This window comes from Rhinolophus ferrumequinum, chromosome 24 (genome assembly GCF_004115265.2).
Source record: "Rhinolophus ferrumequinum isolate MPI-CBG mRhiFer1 chromosome 24, mRhiFer1_v1.p, whole genome shotgun sequence".
NCBI classification, from domain to species: domain Eukaryota; kingdom Metazoa; phylum Chordata; class Mammalia; order Chiroptera; family Rhinolophidae; genus Rhinolophus; species Rhinolophus ferrumequinum.
The window spans coordinates 44,566,321-44,584,917 of NC_046307.1; the positions used below are offsets into that span (position 1 = coordinate 44,566,321).

An 18,597-nucleotide genomic window follows, 5' to 3' on the forward strand; every position below is an offset into this window, starting at 1 on the left:
GTATTTGAATAAATTGCCAATATTTGAAAATCAGGGTACTCCACATGCAAATCTGGATCTCTCACCTCTCTTGAGCCATGTGGTGTCTGGCCACTTGGAATGACACGGCCCCCAGGGTGACAGTGCTACCCGCTCGCCGGGATCCCCACCCGCCCCTGTGCCTCGTGGGGCCGGCTTTGAGCTGCAGCCTCGGCACTGATGGTCTTGAAGCCGAGGGAACAGGCGGCTGGCCAGTGCGGATGGTTGTGCAGCCCACGGTCTCCTCCCGCTGGGTCCAAGGCCACGGCAGAAGAATCGTAAGAATGTGTGTGAGGGGCACAGGTCAGCAGGGTCCTCACAGAAAGCACCGCAAAGGAGAAGGACATCGCCAAGGTCACTTACGTAAGCAGCCGCGATGGCGGGACCCGGAGTTTCTGAGCTTAGGATGTGGCAGGTGTTGTCTGAAGCCCGACGTCCATGTAATCTGACCACTCGCCTGTGAGGGAGGCCCTGTGAGCGTTCCTCCACCTCCAGGGAGAGCGGCCAAGAGGGCTGTTCCTTTGCCCAAGGACACGGCCACCAAGTGCCGGGGCCGGGATTCAGCCCCGCGTCTCGCTCCTGCATCGCAGCGGCTTTGCGTGTGCTGGGCACTCACGTGTGTGTACTTGCACATGCATGTGTCGTGTTTGCACATGCATGTGTGCACACGTGTGCGTGTGTGTACTTCACACCTGCCATTCTAGAGCAGCACGAACAGGGTGAGTGATGCTTCCTGAGTTTCACACGCCTTCCCTCTGGCTGACACCATATTGCGTGTCCTGCTGGCTTGGGGACCTGGCGTCGCTACTGCTCCTCCGGTCAGGCCGTTAAAGCGAGCTTCGTGGTCGTCGACAGCGGGTACCTGGCACCACGGCCATGTGTGGTTTCTTTTTATTCTTTGTTCTTCCTGTTCAGTGACAGTTGACATACAGTATTGTATCAGTGTAGGTGACAGCATAGTGACTACAGGTTTGTATGTGTAGGGAGTAGTTCCCTGCACGTTGAGGCGCCCGGACCACATGGTCCTGAAGGCCGCTTTTTTGGGTTTCGAGCCACTGACCCTTGAGGGTGCACTGGCTCCATGAAGAGGGGGCCTGGGCCGGGCCGTGGCCGCTTGTTCTCCGGGAGCCCCTGCTGCCGCCATCCTCGCAAGCTGATTGCTGAGAGCAGCCTGGTGAGCGACTCGGTGACGTGAGCAGCACTGGCTTCTGGACAGGCTCGGCTCTGTGGCAGGCGTGTCCACCCCCAGCCCGTGACCGAGGCATAGTGTGTGGGGTGGTGGGTTCACGTCCAGGCTCTGGGTGGGTGTCGTTAACTCCACAGCGTGTCCAGTGTGCCTGACGCGGTCTCCTCGGCAACTTGGATTGTTTCCCTTTTCCTCTGTGACCAACCAAATTTGGTGAGTCAAGGGGGTACTCTCAGAACCGCGATGCAGCCTCGAGCCACAGCTTCCCGTGTGGCCAGGCACGGCCCACTGGCCACCTGTGAAACAGACTTGCAAGGCCAGCCCTGTTCCTTTGGTGCTGCCTGATGCCGGCGGCTATGAGGCTGTGGTCGGGGCTGGAGACATGACCCGTAAGGATACCCATCACATGGGGCCACTGCCGCCCGGTGTGTCTGAATGACAAGCAGGAGGAGTTAGTGTCACCATGTATGTTTTAAGGCTGGCACGCCCCGTCCAGGGGCCAACGTGGGTTCCAAACTTCTAACCTCAGTGCCAACCTGATGCCCCATATGTCAGTACACGCGGAGGAGTGGTGACGCCTTACGCCCTGCAGAGGCTGCAGAAAGTGTTGTGGCACGAGGGCCACTCTGGTTCAAGGTTTCTTTTAAAAAGCTAACTGTGCACCTGTATGTTTTAATACCCGATTCACCCCGAGCACTTAGGATGCTTGTGAATTCAGCTGGCCCCAGGTTACCTGCTGTGAGAGTTAAGTTTATGGGTCAACATGACCAGCCCACGGCACCAGGTGTGTTATCAAACGCCAGCCCGGGTGTGTCTGTGCAGGGGTTTCCCAGATGTTTTGGACTTTGAGTGAATTTCCCTCCCCACGGTGTGGGTGGGCCTTGCACAAGCAGTGAAAGTCTTTCCTCAACAGAAGGACGACTGAGGCTCCCCCCTGGGAAGAGGGGTTCTGCCTGCAGACGGCCTTGGGACTGAGTCCTGTCCACTCTGCCCCACCGGCTCCCCCGCAGGTTTTGGACTTGCAGCCCCTGTTGTGGGTGCCGTTCCCTAACCCCCCTCCACACACCCATCCACTGCTTTTGCTTCTCTGGAGAATCCTGACTGATACACCTGCCTCCTGATGCTTCCGGAATAGTCAGGTTGCCATGCAGGTGGGTGTGCGGGACCCTGCCTGCGGGATAGCGGTGTACCGCCCAGGGCACAGTCAGCTCTCTGGGTCTGGGCACTGGGCTCAGGGCTGCATGTGCTGGCGCCTCCGTGACGACACAGGCTCGGGCCTGCCTTTTCTCTTTTCCTCGAGGCCACGAGTGGAAAAGACATGTTGGGCCTTAGGGACCAGGCCGTCCTCTCCTCCTGTGGGGACGGGCCGAGTGTCCCTGCGTGTTTTGGCCGTGCTCATCACGTCGCTTCTCCCCCGAGGCGATCTCTCAAGCACACAGTGTTGTGATCTTTGCCGTGGCCGGGCAGACATACTTCTGCTTGAGGCCTCATTTCGGGGAGTGAGATTGTGGAGCTCCCCCTTCGCCCCTTTCTCACTGCACCCCACCTTCTGCAGGGGATCTCCCTCTGTCCCCTCTGCTTTCCCTTGGGTGGACGTCAGCGGGGAGCCCGCTCGTGCCCTGTGCAACTCTGCTGGGAGATGTGGTTCTGGGAGCTGGTTCTCCTCCCCACCCAAAGCCCCAGTGTGGAACAGCCTGGCGGGGGCAGCCCCTGCCCGCGGGGACCCCTGCACAAAGGGAGAGGGCGTTTGGGGACAGAATGTGTCGAGGACGCAGCAGGTCCTGTGAGGAGTGCAGTGTGCCCGTCTGTTCAGAGCCCATCAGAATGGACGTCAGGACCACACTGTCCAGGAAACCTTGGGAAGAGGGATGGGCAGCGGGGTAGGGGGACGCAGGTCTGTGTCTCAGCCCCTCTGCTGCGCTCCTCCATGTGGCCTGTGTGGCCCCATTTCTGTGCCCACCAGAACCTCCACGCGGCCTGGTGACAGCTGGGCCCTGCGAGCTGGTTCCCACAGAATCTGGAGAGTAAAGTTCCAGCTGGGAGCCATCACCATGGAAACGCTAGATTGGGTTTATCTCCTCTCAACAAGGATGTGAGTGTCCACAACAACACATTTCAGACCCGCCTTTGGCCCGGGAACTGTCCCTCTCATCACAGGTCTGCTGCTTCCCCTTCAGCCGTCAGAAGTGGGGGGTTCACAATGCACCATTGTCACCATCGTCTCAGCAACTTTTAGGCAGGAGAACACCCGGCCCCCAGGCCCGTGTCCCCCCTTTGCTCAGAGTCATTTGGGACTCAGCACCTGCCGCGGCCCCACTGTGCACTACTGTCGGGTGGGGAGCGATGGCCGCCATGGACGGTTTGCTGTTTATTTGCAGAGGACGGAAATCGTCTGATCCACTTTCCAGAGACCCACCTGGGTCCCACGTGGGGAAGGGGCCAGGCCAAAGCAGAAAGGCAGGGCCCCTGATGTGGACCCGGGAGGGAGCAGGGACTGTCCTGACCGATGGGGAAAATGTGGGTGGGCAGGTGGGGCTGAGCATTGACAGACGGATGGAAGTTTTCCAGGTGGAGGTGGGAGGGCAGGGCACCCAGGTGTGGTGGGAGCCGTGCAGACCTGGGCGGGAGGGGAGCCGGCTGCACCCCAGCACCCTGGGCCTTGGGACAACAATGACGTTAGTTTGCGTTGTGACCCATACGGCAGGTGCATCTCGCCCAGCTGGCACCAGCTTCTCCAGTGAGCTAAATGGGCTGCACGCACTGCCCCCTACGGAGCCTCCTGGAGGCCTGAGGGTTTGCTCCTGTCCTCGGGCCACATGGCCCTGCCAGGAGGTGCCTGAGCCGCTCAACTTGTGCAAGGCTCAAGCCTGGTGCTGGACTGTGCCCGGTAGTTACTGTGGGGTTTGCGTGGTTGGTGCCAGGCCTTCCAATGCAGGAGCGCGTGGAGCACAGTTCGCTGGCCGTGGGTCAGCGCCGAAGGGTGACAGTCTCGATCCAGCAAAACAGCACCAACGTTCCGTCTGGGCCAAGCTGGGAGAAGCACTTTTCCAGACTGCCTGGCCGGGCCAGGAGCCACCCTGCGTCAGCCGTCTCCTGGCCAGGGCCCCCTGAGCTGTTAGGATGGCCATGGCTCGGGGGCCCTGGCCAGGGGACATAGCAGGGTCCCCCAGGAGTTCTTTTTTTTAAGACTTTATTTTTTAGGGCCGTTCCGGGTTCACAGTAAAATTGAGGGGAAGGTGCAGAGGTGCCCTGTGTCCCCCCACTCCACATGCACAGCCCCCGTCACCATCCCCACCAGATGGAACATGGTCACAACTGACGAAGCTGCAGTGACAATTATTGCCCAGAGCTGCCAGGTGACATTAGGGTCACTCATGAGGTTGCACGTTCTGTGGGGGTGAACAGATGTGTGTGACGTGTCCACATTATGTCACACGGTGGGGACACTGCCCTAAGCGCTCTCCTGCAGTGCTCCCCGTGCTCACCCCGCCCTCCTGCAGGTTCTGGCAGCTCCTGATCTTGTACTGTCCCCACAGTTCTGCCCTTCCCAGGATGCCACAGAGCTGGGATCACACAGCATGCAGCCTTCTCAGAGGGGCGCCTTTCACTTAGCGACATGCATGTAAGGCTCCCCCGGGTCTTTTCCTGGCTGACAGCTCATTTCTTTTAATCACTGAATAATATTTCTTCGTCTGAATGGACCAGTTTGCTTATCCATCACCCACTGAAGACACCGCCGTAGTTTCCAAGTTTGGGCAATTACGAAGAAAGCTGCTGTAAACATCCGTGAGCGGGTTTTGTGTGAACATGTGTTTTCAGGTCCTTCGGGTAAATTCCAGGGAACGAGACCGCTGAGTCTCAGAGGGTCTGAGCTCAGTCGCGCCTGCTGTCTGCTTACTGCCTGGGTGTCCCCCGCTCCTCTGGAGAGGCCGCTTGCTCCTAACTTCCCAGGCTGTGTCCAAGGCGGTTCTCATGTCCACTGAGGGTCACAGGAGATTGAGGGGCTCCGGGCTCTTAGCTTTCTTCTCGTCAAAGGACGGCCTTGTCATCTGGGGACTGGGAGGCAGCCTGCCCCTCTGAGACTTCTGCTATAGGCCCCCAGGCTTGTGCACACCTGGCCACCCTTTCTGTGGGCGTGATGTGGGCAGATGAGGATAAGGACAGCTCTGAGTGCAGCTGAGTTGGGCACTGCTGGGCTCTGCAGTGACCTCATTGCAGGGTCACTGACCCCCACACATGGTGTCTCATGTTGCCTTTCCGATGAAGCACATTCGTGGGACTCGGATTCCTTGGCTTCTGTTCCCCCAGAACCTTCCATGGATGAGTCCCCGAGGTGGCAGGACCCGGGGCTGGTGCTCACAGCCAGCCCGGAGTTCAGGGCTTCTATGTTTTGAGATGAGAGCCTTAAAATTTTTTTTTAATTATGCAAGTAAAATGTCATTTGCTGGGATAAGACCAGTGACATGGGAGTCTCTCCAGAAAAGGGTAGAGCCACTCGCTCCGTCCCCGACACTCTGGATCCCTCTGATGGCTTCTTTCTGACTTTTTTTTATTAATGAAAGAAGCATAAAAGTGTAACACATTCCCCCAAAGTATGAAAGACACAGCCCCCAGCCCACAGAGCCGAAGGAGGCCTGTGTTCCCATTTTCACCGTGTCCGAGTCCTGCTTCTGGTGGTGCAGGTGGCGCAGACACACAGATACGGGACCCTGCTGGACCCGAGGCCCTGCTGTCGCCCCACAATTCCTGGCACCACAGGGCGTGCCAAGGCCATTGTCACAAGGACGGATGTTTGGCCAGGAAATCCTAACAGATGCACCGTTCTGGACGAACCAATTTACAGGGGTGTCAGCACCCCCACCCCACCACCAGCCAGGACCAAGGCCCACCCCAGGCGTCATTGGCCTCGGTGGGACTGACAGATGTGCCCCCGGGTGGTATCGGCGCACAGCTGTGGTACCCCTCCCTGGGGTTGACTTCTGGGGGAGCTCGGGGAAAGGCTCCTGGTAGGGGGCTTGCAATGAGGTCACTGCGCCATGAGCACTTCAGGACAGAGGCAGGAGGGGCGTGGGGGTGTCGCGGGGCCTTGCCCTGCACAGAGGGGAGCCCCAAACATGACCCTAAGGGCAGTCTGCCCTGTGAGACTGCAAGGATGGGCAGAGGGCCAGCTGGGGTTTCAATAGCCAGGCCCTTTTAAAAACAATTTCTATGTTTTTAATTGTGGTCAAACGTACATAACAATGTTTTTAACTGTTTTAAGTGGACGGTTCAGTGGCTTGAAGCACGTCCACAGGAGTTGTGCATCCGTCACCGCTATCCGACCCCATAACTCTTTCCATTTCCCAAACTGAGAGTCTGTCCCCATGAAACACTCACTCTCCTCCCCTCCCCCATCTCCTGGCACCACCGTCTACTTCCTGTTTCTATGAATCTGACTTTGTGTAAGGGGGGATCACAGTGTGTGTCCTGGTTTCATCAGCACAGCGTCCTCAGGGCCATCCACACTGAAGCAGGTGTCAGATCTTCCTTTTCAGGGCTGAGTAATATCCCACTGGAATACCATCTGTGTTGTGTTTATCCACGCAAGCCCCCTTTTTGATCTGCTAATAACGTGGGTGACGACAACCATGAACAGGTCTGAGCATCACCCTGTGTCACTGTTTCCATATTGAGCCCATTTGACCCTGAGCCCCTGAGGCGGTGACCGTTATCCTCCCAGTTTACTAATGAGAAAATGCACCGAGAAGTGCCCCAGAATCCAGAGAACACCAGCCCCTTGGTCGTCACGCCACGCACAGTGTCCCAGCAGTGCCACGCCCGTCATGTCACCTGAATCTGGCCAGAACCTGGGAGGTCAGGACAATGGTGTTTTATTTGACAGTGGGGAAACTGAGGCTGGGAGAAGCCAGGGTCCGTGTCCACAGCCGCTCAACAGAACCAGAGCTGAGGTCCCACCTGGCAGTGCCCACGATGCCCAGGCAGCATGGTGATGCCAGACCCAGGAACCCTGTCCACCTGCCGTGTGCTGCAGACACTTCAGAACTGCCCTTGACGGCCAGATCAATTTTAAACAGCAATCCAGGCGAGATTAAAAATCAATCAGTTTGCCCGCTGTGGGTGTCTTTCACCTCCCGCTCAGTTACTGCAGTCAGAGCAGTGTCTTTGACCTGTCTAAGCAGGGGACTTGCCCCGAGCAGAAGGAGGGGATGCCCGAGAAGGCGGATGCCCTGCATGGCCTCGGGCCTGGTCAGTGGGACTGACATGCCCAGCTCTGCAGGGGCAGCCTTGTCCTGGGGGCCTCAGGGCGGGGGCAGCTGGCGTAGCTACACCTGCAGCCATCATCCTCCTTTGGGTCTGAGGGACAAATCAGAAGCACGACCAGGATTGGTGTTGGCTTCCCAGCTTCCAGAACAGTCTTCTGGGGGAGACACACGCCTGACCCCCATGGAGCCCCCAGGCCCTGCTCCCCCATCTCACCCAGAGGGGAGCCTGTCCCCGCCCACAGCAGTCCCTGGTACGTCCCCACGGTGAGCCCTGTCTGGTCCCAGAGAGAGCCTGCACAGTCGCTGGGTTCGCAAGGGCACCCCCATGCAGCAGGGCCTCTGCCGCCTGGCATCCCGGTGCCACCTGTTCCCATCCTCCGGGCCCTGGCGCCAGAGCCATGCCACTTGTGTTGTTTTCCCACGGAAGCCGCAGTTTGAATCCTCGCCAAGGCCCGACCTCATGGATGGTCCATTAAACGCTGGCACGAAAACGGCCTCAGGCTGCTCACCAACCAAGTGTGTTTTTGCAGTTGTTCTGAGGACAGTTTGTGGCCCAGAGCACGTGACCAATGTGCACAGCAGCGGTGGTGGGGACGGTGCAGCCCCCAAAGCAAACAAACGAGAGGCAGCTCCACTGGGCCCCAAACGTGGAGCCACCACGGAGCCGGTTGGAGAAGTGCCACGTCTGGGACAGAGTGAGCTGGGGGAGGGGCTGCCACGTGGAGGAGGTGCTTTCGTCACAGCGATTGAGTCTCAAAATGTACACACGCAGCTCGTTTATTCAGAAGAAGTCACAGTTACCTGGGAGGTGTTTGTGAGCAAAGGCTGCTTAATCCTATATGCATATGCGTGTAGTGTGCATGTGTGTGCATGCGTGTAGAGTCTGCTTCTGCTTCAGTACGGAAAGACACTGGCAAACGATGCGTTCACGTAAGACGTAAAGGCAAAGTGGGTACAGACGTAGCTTTGCAGGTCTGAGGGGTGTCTAGGGTGGGACTTTCCCGTGAGCACTGCAGCCCTGGGAAGCACCACTTCGTGTCCCATCACTCTGCAAGTTGACTCACGTATCTGTGTCCTCATGACAGTCTGTCACATCTGATGTGCGCGTGACTGTTTCTGAAGCCAGGGTCCGTGACCTCACCCAGCACTGTCAGATGGATGGGTATCGCACCCATTTTGCAGCTCAGGACACGGAAGCTCGGGCGGGAGTGCAGGACTCTGGCTCAGCTCAGGAGACCGTGGGGAGGTGCCGTCCAGACTGTGGACAGGCGCCCCCTCTTCTGTGTCGCTGTCAGGTGTTCCGTCCTGTCACGAGGACGCCTCTGGTCGGAGCGGGTGCGTCCTCAGCACCTTTCCAGCACCTGCTTCCTTGCGTTCATCTTTTCAGTTGCCTTTTAATTTATGGAAAGTTATACCAGTTTTCACTTACGGCTGTGATATTAAGTTGCTTTTAAAATGTACTTACTTAGTAAGTTCTTCCTCTTCTAGACCTTCATTTAATGGGATCAGAGTGCATGCTCGTTTGTGTGGCCTGTCAGCCCAGGGCCGCTCTTGGCTCAGGGTCCAGCCTTTCTGCCCTGTGATGTCCTGGCCCGCCCTGTGGGTGTGTGGGGGCCGTTTCCAGCCTGGGCTGTGATGAGTGGCAGGCCGCTCAGGGATGCCGACTCTCGTGCCCTGCGGGGGTCGTCCGAGGCCACTGCACCTGCCAGGGCTGTGCCAGGCGTGGGGGACCAGCCACTGCCCTCAGCTCCTGTTGGAACTGACTGTGTCCGTTGCCCACCAGGCTGTTGACTCCAGGCCGGCAGCTGGTGCCCGCCTGGCTCTCCACTGTCATGCCAGCCCTGGGCAACGCCTAGCACTGGCGAGTAAGGGAAACCTGACCTACGCAGATGTGTGAAAAGCCCTGGTGAGGCCGGCGGCACTCATCTGTGGACACCGTCTCGCCCAGCTCTGTCCCCTGAGTGACCCAGTCAGGGACCCCTCTGCCCAAGGCCTCCCTTGGCTCAGTGCCAGGCTAGAGCCGTGCCAGGGAACAAAGGTCCCAGAGACCCCACCCCTGTGAGCCCTCCCCTTGTGCCCTGGATTGCTTGCTTCTCATCAAAGTCACACTTCCCCATTTGAGAAAACGAGACAGTCGATTTTGGTTTTTGATTTTGTAGAAAAAAATTTAAAAACCTGAAGTCGACAGGAAAATGGGTTGTTTCTAATCCTGCCAGTAGCAACCTTCTTCTTATGACCTCGCAGGCCACTTCTGTGGGTAATGACCTGCTTTATTTTTAGAGTTGGGTTAGAATCAGTAAGTGAGAAATTGGAGGGATATGGTGTGGAGTTTCAGCAATGTGTTTTTCCAGCCGCCAGAATTCCAGCTCACAGTCAGTCCCCTGAGGATGTCTGTGCTGTCTCCACGGCCGTCTGGGACACACAGCGTGGACAGGAGGCTCATTTCCACGACTGGGGGTGGTTTCGCCATCCTGGAAATTCAGGGAACGTGGTGGTCATGCCTGCTGCCTGTGTCATGGGGACTTGGTTCTGCCATCAGGCTCGGCGTTGTGCTGATGACCAGCAGGCAGAGTGGTCTTGTCAGGGATGGAGCGTCAGGGGGACAGCCTAAGGCCCTGGGACAAGGAGCCCCACAGCAGTGCGGCTGAGAGAATGAGACTTGATGAGTGGTGGGCCTGGCTCTGTCCCACACGTCATACGACGGGGCTGCCTGCCTCCGTAGCCTTTAGCCACCTCTAGTCGGGTTTCCCGTTGTTTGGGGCTCAAGTGTCTGGCCACACATTTCAGCCAGACGCTCTCTGTCGAGTGAATGTGTGAAGCAGGGAGCTCGGGGCTTCTGCCAGAGGACAGCATCCCACTGTCAAGTGGAAACTTGTCTGAAATGGGAAGAAAGGCATGTAAATTATATCCGTCATCAATAAAAAGGGGGAAGACAGGAGGTCGGTGGTAGGGGCATCACGCCTGTCCCTGCGGCTCTCGTTTCCGGAGGGCCTGGTCTCTCCTGGGGAAAGTGTGGCTGGGTGACTGTGAGTCCTCCACTGTGACCAGGACCCTGCTCCTCTCTGGGACTCAGGGAGGGACATGTGCCCTCCAGCCTGAGGGAGCACTCCCTGTCTGCCCAATGGTGACACTCAGCTTGGAGGAGCCCTTACTGTTTATAAGTCCTGCTCCAGCCATCAGCGACTCCACAAACACCCTGGATGGCCAGAGCGGGCCAGCTGGAGGAACCCAAAGAGGGCACCAATGGGGTCTCCTGACCTGCGTCTCCCAGACCGTGGCGCGGTGGGCATTACACATTAACCCGACTCGGTGAGCTGAGCCCACCCTGAAGCAGATCATGCTCGCTGGTGCCAAAAGGGCAGCCGGAGGCCGAGTGGCTGAGGCCCTGGGTGCCTGGGGGGCAGGTGGAGCCGGTTTCACAGCAGCGCCCCCCACCCCCAGGCCTCCATGTCCTCAGCTGTGAAGTGGACTCGGCAGCCGGAAAAGGCGGGATGCAGAGCTGTGACCCATCTGAGAGGCACTTGCGACCAGACGCGTGGGGCCTCAGCTGCTGAGTGCCCATGGTGGACACCAGGGAGGTGTGGCCGTTTATAAGGCCTCGCTCTTAATCTTCACGCCAGCTGAGGTGACAGAAAGGGCCCTGCTACGGCGATGCACAGTCTCAGGCCCCCAAGCAGGGGACTTGCCCCAGTTACACGGCAAGCAAGGGGGCCTGCGGTTGGAGCCCCCTGGAAACCAATGTCCTCGCCTCCGGACACGCATGCCCCAGGCTGTCCGCCTGCCATCCCGCCACCGAGAGTGGGGACTTCTGTGTGTCACGCATTCCGGGCTCTGCCTCGTCCCCACAGCCTGCAGTTAATCATTGATCCGGGCAAGGTCTGCAGGTGCCCCCTGTTGGGGTTGGGAGGGGCCACATCGCTTGGGGGGTGTGACCCTGAGACCCGCTCTCCCCTCTCCAGTGCTGGACTCACGCCCAGTCCTTGAGAGCTCGCCAAGGTCGGCTGGGAGCAGCTAGATTCTCCCTGCTGCCACCCACCGGCACGCGAGCTTCCACCGAGGACAACGGAGCGGGGACGATGGTGGGCTCTGTGACCCCACGCCCTCCATCCACAAGGAGAAAAATGGGGATTTAGTTTTAGGGGGGCACGTGGAAGGGAGCCGGCAGGAGGGGCATTCGGGCAGCGCCCCTCACGGGGAGCCCCTCGTGGTTGACCTCACGTGTCCCCTTGGCATCTGCAGGGCACAGCCTCCGTCCTCCAGCGCCGGTCCCCCAACGAGGAGTACGTGGAGGTCGGGCGCCTTGGGCCCTCCGACTACTTCGGTGAGTGGGGGCCCCTCCCGCACGCGGCCCGGCCAGTTTTCTGGGCTCCCTGCAGGGGCCTGAGGAAGGGGCGGCCGAGCCTGGCACGAGGCCTCCACTGAGCCCTGGGTCCTGGCCTGCGGCTGCCCCAAGGCGGGCAGGACCTCCCTGCTGCACCCGGGTCACAGACAGGATGCTAAATTCGAATGTCATTTTGACAAGGAGTGGCATTCGTGTGAATGTCCCCCACGCGTCACACTTATACCAAACGTCTGCTCCTTCATTGGAATCAGGGCTGAGTGAGTGTCCTGGGGTTTGGCTGCTTTCCCTAAATCTGGCCGCCCTGCCCCCAGGCCAGGCCCCTGACCGGCCACTCTGTCTCACCCCCAGGGGAGATCGCGCTGCTGCTGAACCGGCCCCGGGCGGCCACTGTGGTGGCCCGGGGGCCCCTCAAGTGTGTCAAGCTGGACCGGCCCCGCTTCGAACGCGTGCTGGGCCCCTGCTCCGAGATCCTGAAGAGGAACATCCAACGTTACAACAGCTTCATCTCCCTGACCGTCTGAGCCGCCGGCCCCGCCGCCCGCCCGCCCCCTGTGTGCCGGCTGCTCCTCTGTGTCCCTGAGGCCGTGGAGTGGGGGCTGGTATCCCAGCAGCGTGGGGACTGCCCCTCCCTCCGTTCTCACATTTGGAATTAAATAGTCACATGTGCATTTCAACACAAAGGGGCAAAGGGAGGCCCAGGAGGCCCTGCTCACCTCTCCCCACCCCCCTCTTCCCTGCTTCCCTCCGTCCCTTTGGGCTCCTTTCAGGGCACTGCTCCCTCTGCCCAAGTCTTCTGGGGGATAACAGCGTTTGCCCACCCGCAGCTGAGGGGCCAGACTAGGGGAGTCCAGGTGGCCCTGTCCGTGGGCTGGCTGGGTCCTGCTGGAGCCGAGGGAAGGATGAGGGCCACACACTCTGTAACCTCCTCTCTGGAGGCTGGCCAGGCAGCGGCCCAGACCCAGGGCTCTGGGATGGCAGGTTCCCAGGTCTGGAGTCTAACGTGGGGCGGGGCTGTCCAAGGGGGTGTCCCACAGGCCCTCCCTCACACGGCCCTGTGGAAGGTGCTAGGCTTGGGAGAGCCTCTGGATGACAAGCCGATCGTGGTCTCAGAGAGGGGCAAGTCCCTCGTCAGGCCCTGACTCCAGCTTCAGGTGACCCTGCATGGCTTACAGTCCCTGTCGGGTGGTCGGGGACACTGGCCAGTTTGCCAGACAGATTCCCCCCTCACCCTCACTGGGCCGAGACACCCAGGACAGGAAGCGGGTGCCATGTGAGGCTGGAGCTCCCTGAGACCCCGTGAGTGCTGTTCTCTCGGGGTCAGGTGACTGGCTTCTGGGAGGCCTGGTGAGGGAGGGCATAGAGGAGGGATTCTGTCAGACATGCGCTGGCACCAGAGTCCCCTGTGTGTCACCCTCCGGCACACATGTCTCCCTTAAGCAGGCGGCCTGCGCCCCATACACCCAAGTCGTCTGTCAGTTGAATCCTGTCCAAGTACCTTCAATGACCGGCAGGCGTGGGCCACATGGTGGCTTCCGGTGACCTGAAATCGTGCCCTTGACGCGAGCTGGCACCTGCCTGGGCTGCTGCCTGGGCAGGGGACCCCTGCGGCCTGTGGATGCTTCTGTGATGTGTACTCCCCCATTTATCGTGATGATCTCAGTGCTGCATGTGCCATTAAATGGGCAATGAAGTGCCTCCCGACTGGGCATTGTGATCTGAAAGCGTTCATGGAAGCTTTTTCTCTTTTGTTTTTATTGTGGTAAAATATTAATGACATAAAACTTACCATTTCCACCATTTTTAAGTGTCCATTTCAGGGGCATTAGGCAGTCACACTGCCATCGCCACCATCGTCCCAGACTGAAACTCTGTCCCCATTAAACTCTAACTTCCCCCCTCCCCAGCCCCTGCACTGGCGGTCTGTGCAGAAACTCATTTACTAATAGGTTTGTTTAACCCAGTCCAAAATATTCCCGTTTCAACAAGTTATCAATACAGACATAGTTAATGAGAGATGTTACGCTTTTCTGGTACTGAGTCGTAGAAATCATACCTTTCATGTCATGTGACTTTGTCATATGCAAATCACGGGCTCGTCTCAATGTGCACATGTCAGGTGCTCAGTGACACGTGGCTGGTGGCCACCCAGGTGACAATGTGGCTCTGCTTTGTGTGGACCTCAGCACAGCACCTCCTGGGCCTGGAAGGGCCGCTCAGGCTGCAGGTCAGGCTGCGTGGCCATGTCTGTGTCTGAGATGGTGAGCACAGCAGACACGGGAGGGACCCCAAGGGGACCTGGGAGCCGCCCAGCGGGCACCTGGTGTATGTTGAGCTGAGGGAGTGATGGAGACAAAGGCTGAGGGCCAACAGTTCCCCGGGAGGGAGCATGGGGCAAGTGTCAAGTGACGGGCTTCAGGGATGCAGCACTGGGACTGGAGCCAAGAGTCTCTCCTTTGTCTTGCTGCAAACTGACCACCCAGTCTCGGTGGCTTAAATCAACACACTTGTGATCTCACAGTTTCTAGGAGTCAGGATCCAGGCAGCTCAGCTGGCGGGTGCTGGCTCGGGTCCCTGGTGAGGCTGCGTCATCTGAAGGCTCGACTGGGGCCGGAGGCTCCACTTCCTGCTGGTGCCCGTGGCTGTTGGCAGGAGGCCTCAGTTCCTGGCCCCCGGGCGTCTCCTGGGGCTTCATCACCCCAGGTGTCTGGCTTCCCCCCAGTGGGAGAGGCTGAGTGACCTGATGACCTCGTCCAGAATCTGCACAGTCTCTTGCCGCGTTCTTTTCATTAGAAGCAAGTCACCAAGTCCAGCCCACATTTGGGAAGGGATCTGAGCCGTGTCCTCTGAAGGGAGGACGTCAGAGAATTGGGACAGCCCCCGAGGCTGGTGGTCTTGCTGCTGGATCAAACTGCCTCCTGCCAGGGTGCCTGAGCTGCCTCTGCCGTCCCAGTGCGTCCGATGCCATGACACGGTGGACAGTAACCGTCCCAGCTGACGGGGCGTGAGTTCAGCTATGAGGTCCCCTTTCACAGATGAGAAGCTAGAGGCTGAAGGCAATGGCTGCTGCTGGCTGCTGTCCACTATCCAGGTCCCCTCACCCTCAGCGGCTGGCCGGAGCCCTGGCAGGCCTGTGCCCACCCCTTCCCGCTGTCCCCAGTGGCTAGATCCTAGAGTGGGTATGGGACCAAACTGGCCACAGAAGAAGCAGCCCTGCAGGCACATTTCAGACGCTTCCCTCCAGACTTTGAGCCAGAGTTTGTGGCATTTTGTTACAGTGGCCACAGGAAACTTGTACAGAAGCCCCACTGGCATCTGAAGCCAGCTCTGCCCATCTCGATGCCAGTTTCGACCACCTCCCTGTGCTGCTTAGAACTCGGGGCTTCCTCTCCTGGGGGCCCTGGGTGCTCCTGGGTGCAGGCAGGGCACCGTCCTTGGAGGAAGGGCTCTGGTCCCCTACTGCCTGCCCGGCTGGGGCTGGCGGGACTGTGGCTGCCTGCTGCCCGCTGGGGGAGGCCGTGGGCCGGAGTGGCACCCTCCCCAGCTGGGCACCAGGCAGGCACAGACCCGGTCTTGTGGGGCTGGTGAAAGCGTCTTTCTTGTGTGTGCCCGAGACTACAAGCTGGGTGATTGTTGCCGCCCCATTATGGCCCCCAGGGTGGTGCCAGGGGCACTGTGTGGGACGCACGCCTGGAAGCCCCATTCCTCTCGGTGGCTCTGGGGGGCCTGACGTGGACACCCCCATCCCGAGAGCTTCTGGGAAGTGTGGGGGTGTGGCCGGGGCAGCCTCCTTCGCTGAGCCCCAGGAGGGCTGGTGGGCTGCTCACTCACCTGTGGGCCCCAATAAATATTTGAATAATGATGTGAATGAACTGGGGGTTGGAGGGAAGTTTGGGGAAATTCAGGCTCCATCTTCCACAGATCAAAACAAAGGGAACCTGACCAAAGGTTCAGACCTCTTACAAAACTGAACTCAGAACAGCCCGTGGTTAAGTTGTTCTTAGACTTGACTCTCAAAGTAGAATCCATAAAAGGACAACTGGGTAATTTGGAATTCCTGATAATTAAAATGTTTGCCTAGCAAAGGACAAAGAAGAAGATGAAAACTGGGGGAAATATTGTCAAACCATGTGTCCCACAAAGACTCACATCTACAATAGACAAAGAATTCTCAAAACTCAGCACAGCAAACGACCACATGAGGACCTGGCAGGCCCGGTGCTGAGAGGTCGCAGAGGTGGCAAAGCAGTGTGCGCCAACACGGGCAAACCCTCAGCCGGAGCCGTGGGGCAGACGCGAGTCACCCCCGGGAGATGCCAGCACACCTGTCAGAGTGGCTGAGACAAATGGAAAACGGTGACGACACCCAGTGCTGGCGAAGCCGTGACGTAATGGGACACTCCCACGGGCTGGCGGGAGTGCAGAACAGCAGAGGCGGGAAAAGAGGGTTTCTTTAAAAAAGAAAACTGAATTAAACACGCAGCCACCACAACCACACACTTGTCCCAAGACACGCTCACACGAAACCTGTACGCGAGGGTTCTGGCCGCTTCACCCAGGGAGCCCCAAGCTGGAGACGACCCAGACATCCTTCAGTGGGAGAAGCAACAAGCGTGGCCCCCCACACCCAGGACGCTTCTCGGCAGGGAAAAGGGACCATGCACGGCGGCCTGGTGACCTGCAGGGGCGTGTGCTGGGCGAGAAGCCACCCCACAAGGTTGCACGCTGTGTGATTCTGTGCACAGAACAGCCTTTAAAGGACAAGTCCCAGAGAGGCGCGGCTTGTGTGGAGGCACTGGCTGCCGGGAGGCCACCCCGGGCCCTGGCCTTGGGGGGTGACACGCTCCTGACTTGATCAGGGTCAGGGTCCGATCACACGTTCACTAGAGCTTTGTAAGGTGTTCCGTGGAGGGAACTGGGCAAAGGGCACCGGTCTGTTTTCCTTAAAAGGGAAGGAAAGCAGACAGGCTGGTGTCTAAGGGGGCAGGCCAGGCGGGTGGCCTGGGGGCACTGGTGGCCCAGCCCCAAAGAGTTAGAGGCCACCCTGCTGGGGACAGCAGCCTGCATGCCAGGTCGTTCATCCATTCATCCTTTGACCGTTACTATGCCCTTTCACGCCCTGCCTGGCTGTGGGAGGTAGCCTGGTGCGCTCAGGGACACCGCGGCCTGAGGGCTGGAGCTGTGGCCAGAGGGTTAGGAGGTGAGTGCTGCTCTGAGTCCAGGAGCCAGCAGGTGGCCACTGGACCCTCGCTCTGTGGCCCTTGCAGGCTCAGTGATTTCCTGAGGCCACACCAAGTTCCAGCTGTGCATCTCTCTGAGCCCCAGCCCCCCATTGTAAAGTGGGGGTGACAGCTCTCCAAGTTGTGCAGTGACCTGACGATGGGAGCTCGGTGGTCCTGGCCACAGACGGTGCCCACATGCCCTGCTGGGCCAGCTGGGCCTACAGTGGACAGGGCTGGCCTCAGCGCGCCCTGCCAAGGTGGCTGAATCAGCGGTGACTCACTCTGAGGTCGGGCATTTCCCTCCCAGCCCCCAGCTGCCAGGCTGGGCAGACAGGCCCCCGCATGGGCCTGGGGAGGGGTGACACCGTGTCTGGGACACCCTCTGTGGTAGCCTGTCGGTGTGGGCTGGCTGGGGGCCTGGGCCCTGCCATCCAAAGCCTTCCCATGATGCTGCAGGACACAGGGGCTCTGGTCCCTGAGCTCCAGCTCCCAGCGGGCCCCCAGGTCTGCCCTGGCCTCGCCCCACCCCCTCCAGGGAGCCTTTCCTGATGCCCCCGACCATGCAGACCTCGCTCCTTTCTTGGACCTCTCCTGTCTCCTGGGATGTGAGCAGGAAGTTGGTGATTCAGTTCTCTGCCCAGCCCCACCTGCAGTGGGCAGAGCAGCTCTGAGGGCAGAAGGCTTTATCCTACTCTCTCAATCTGGACCTGGAGACCCTAGACCCAGGGTGTGCTGGGGGGCCACCAGGGCCCTCAGAACCTTTTCATGGGAATTGTTGAACAAAACGTGGACAGTGGACTTTTAAGTCCATGTGTAGGCCTTTCGTGCAGCTACGTGCAGGTGCCTGGGTTTGTCTCCACTGCTCCCAGCAGGGTCTGCTCTAGCATGTTGGTTCTGCCTCCAGGACAGAGCCCCGTGTCACTCCACTGGAGACCTCGTCTCCCACCTCCTTGGTCAGACATTCCTTTCCTTCTGCAGGTGCAGAAATCAGGCTGGTGTATTTCAGGAATGCAGTGGACAACCCCTGACCCCCTGCGCCGTGGCCGTGTCGGGGCCGGCCCTGGGGTGCTGGCCAGGGTGCAGATGCGAAGGGTAACAAGCCCACGTCGGGGTCCGTTTCTCACGAGCTCAGTGGCACCGCAAACTCCTCCTCTGCCCTGGGCCCCGACTGTCTCGTCTAAGGAATGGCAATAATAATACCTTGGGGGACGGGAAGTGCCGGTGCAGCTGGGGTCTCGTGGGGTCTGGCGCAGGCCTGCAGCTAGCGTCCAGGTGCACTGGCCGTGTCAGCCGCCCTCCACCTCCCGGACCCGCGAAGCACGGGACCTGTGTGTTCACTGCCTTTGGCTGGAGGTGCTGCAGGACGGCCCCCTAACTACCCCTGCCCAAACATTCCTGTCCCTGTCCCTGCCCTTCCAGGCCCCTGCAGTGCCTCCTCTTGAAATGCCAGCTGGTGGTGTGTCCCCCTCCCTCTAACGTCACATTGGGTCAACCATCTCTCTGGGGCTGGCCTCTGAGGGGACCCACACAAGGGCACCCCCGTGCTGCTTAGGGGCCCCCATTTTGTGG

At 59.3% G+C, this 18,597-nt stretch overlaps 1 protein-coding gene across 3 annotated transcripts in view; it reads left to right on the forward strand.

Annotated features, from left to right (window-relative positions):
• PRKAR1B (protein kinase cAMP-dependent type I regulatory subunit beta) overlaps positions 1-13,787 on the forward strand; it is an 88,816-nt gene extending 75,029 nt beyond the window's left edge. For all 3 annotated transcript variants that reach the window (XM_033095948.1, XM_033095950.1, XM_033095951.1), the window contains exons 10-11: positions 11,707-11,788; positions 12,158-13,787. In XM_033095948.1, the coding sequence (XP_032951839.1) occupies positions 11,707-11,788; positions 12,158-12,330 (255 nt within the window). In that variant the 3' untranslated portion in view covers positions 12,331-13,787. The remainder of the gene's footprint in view (positions 1-11,706; positions 11,789-12,157) is intronic.
• Positions 13,788-18,597: the final 4,810 nt, after the last annotated feature.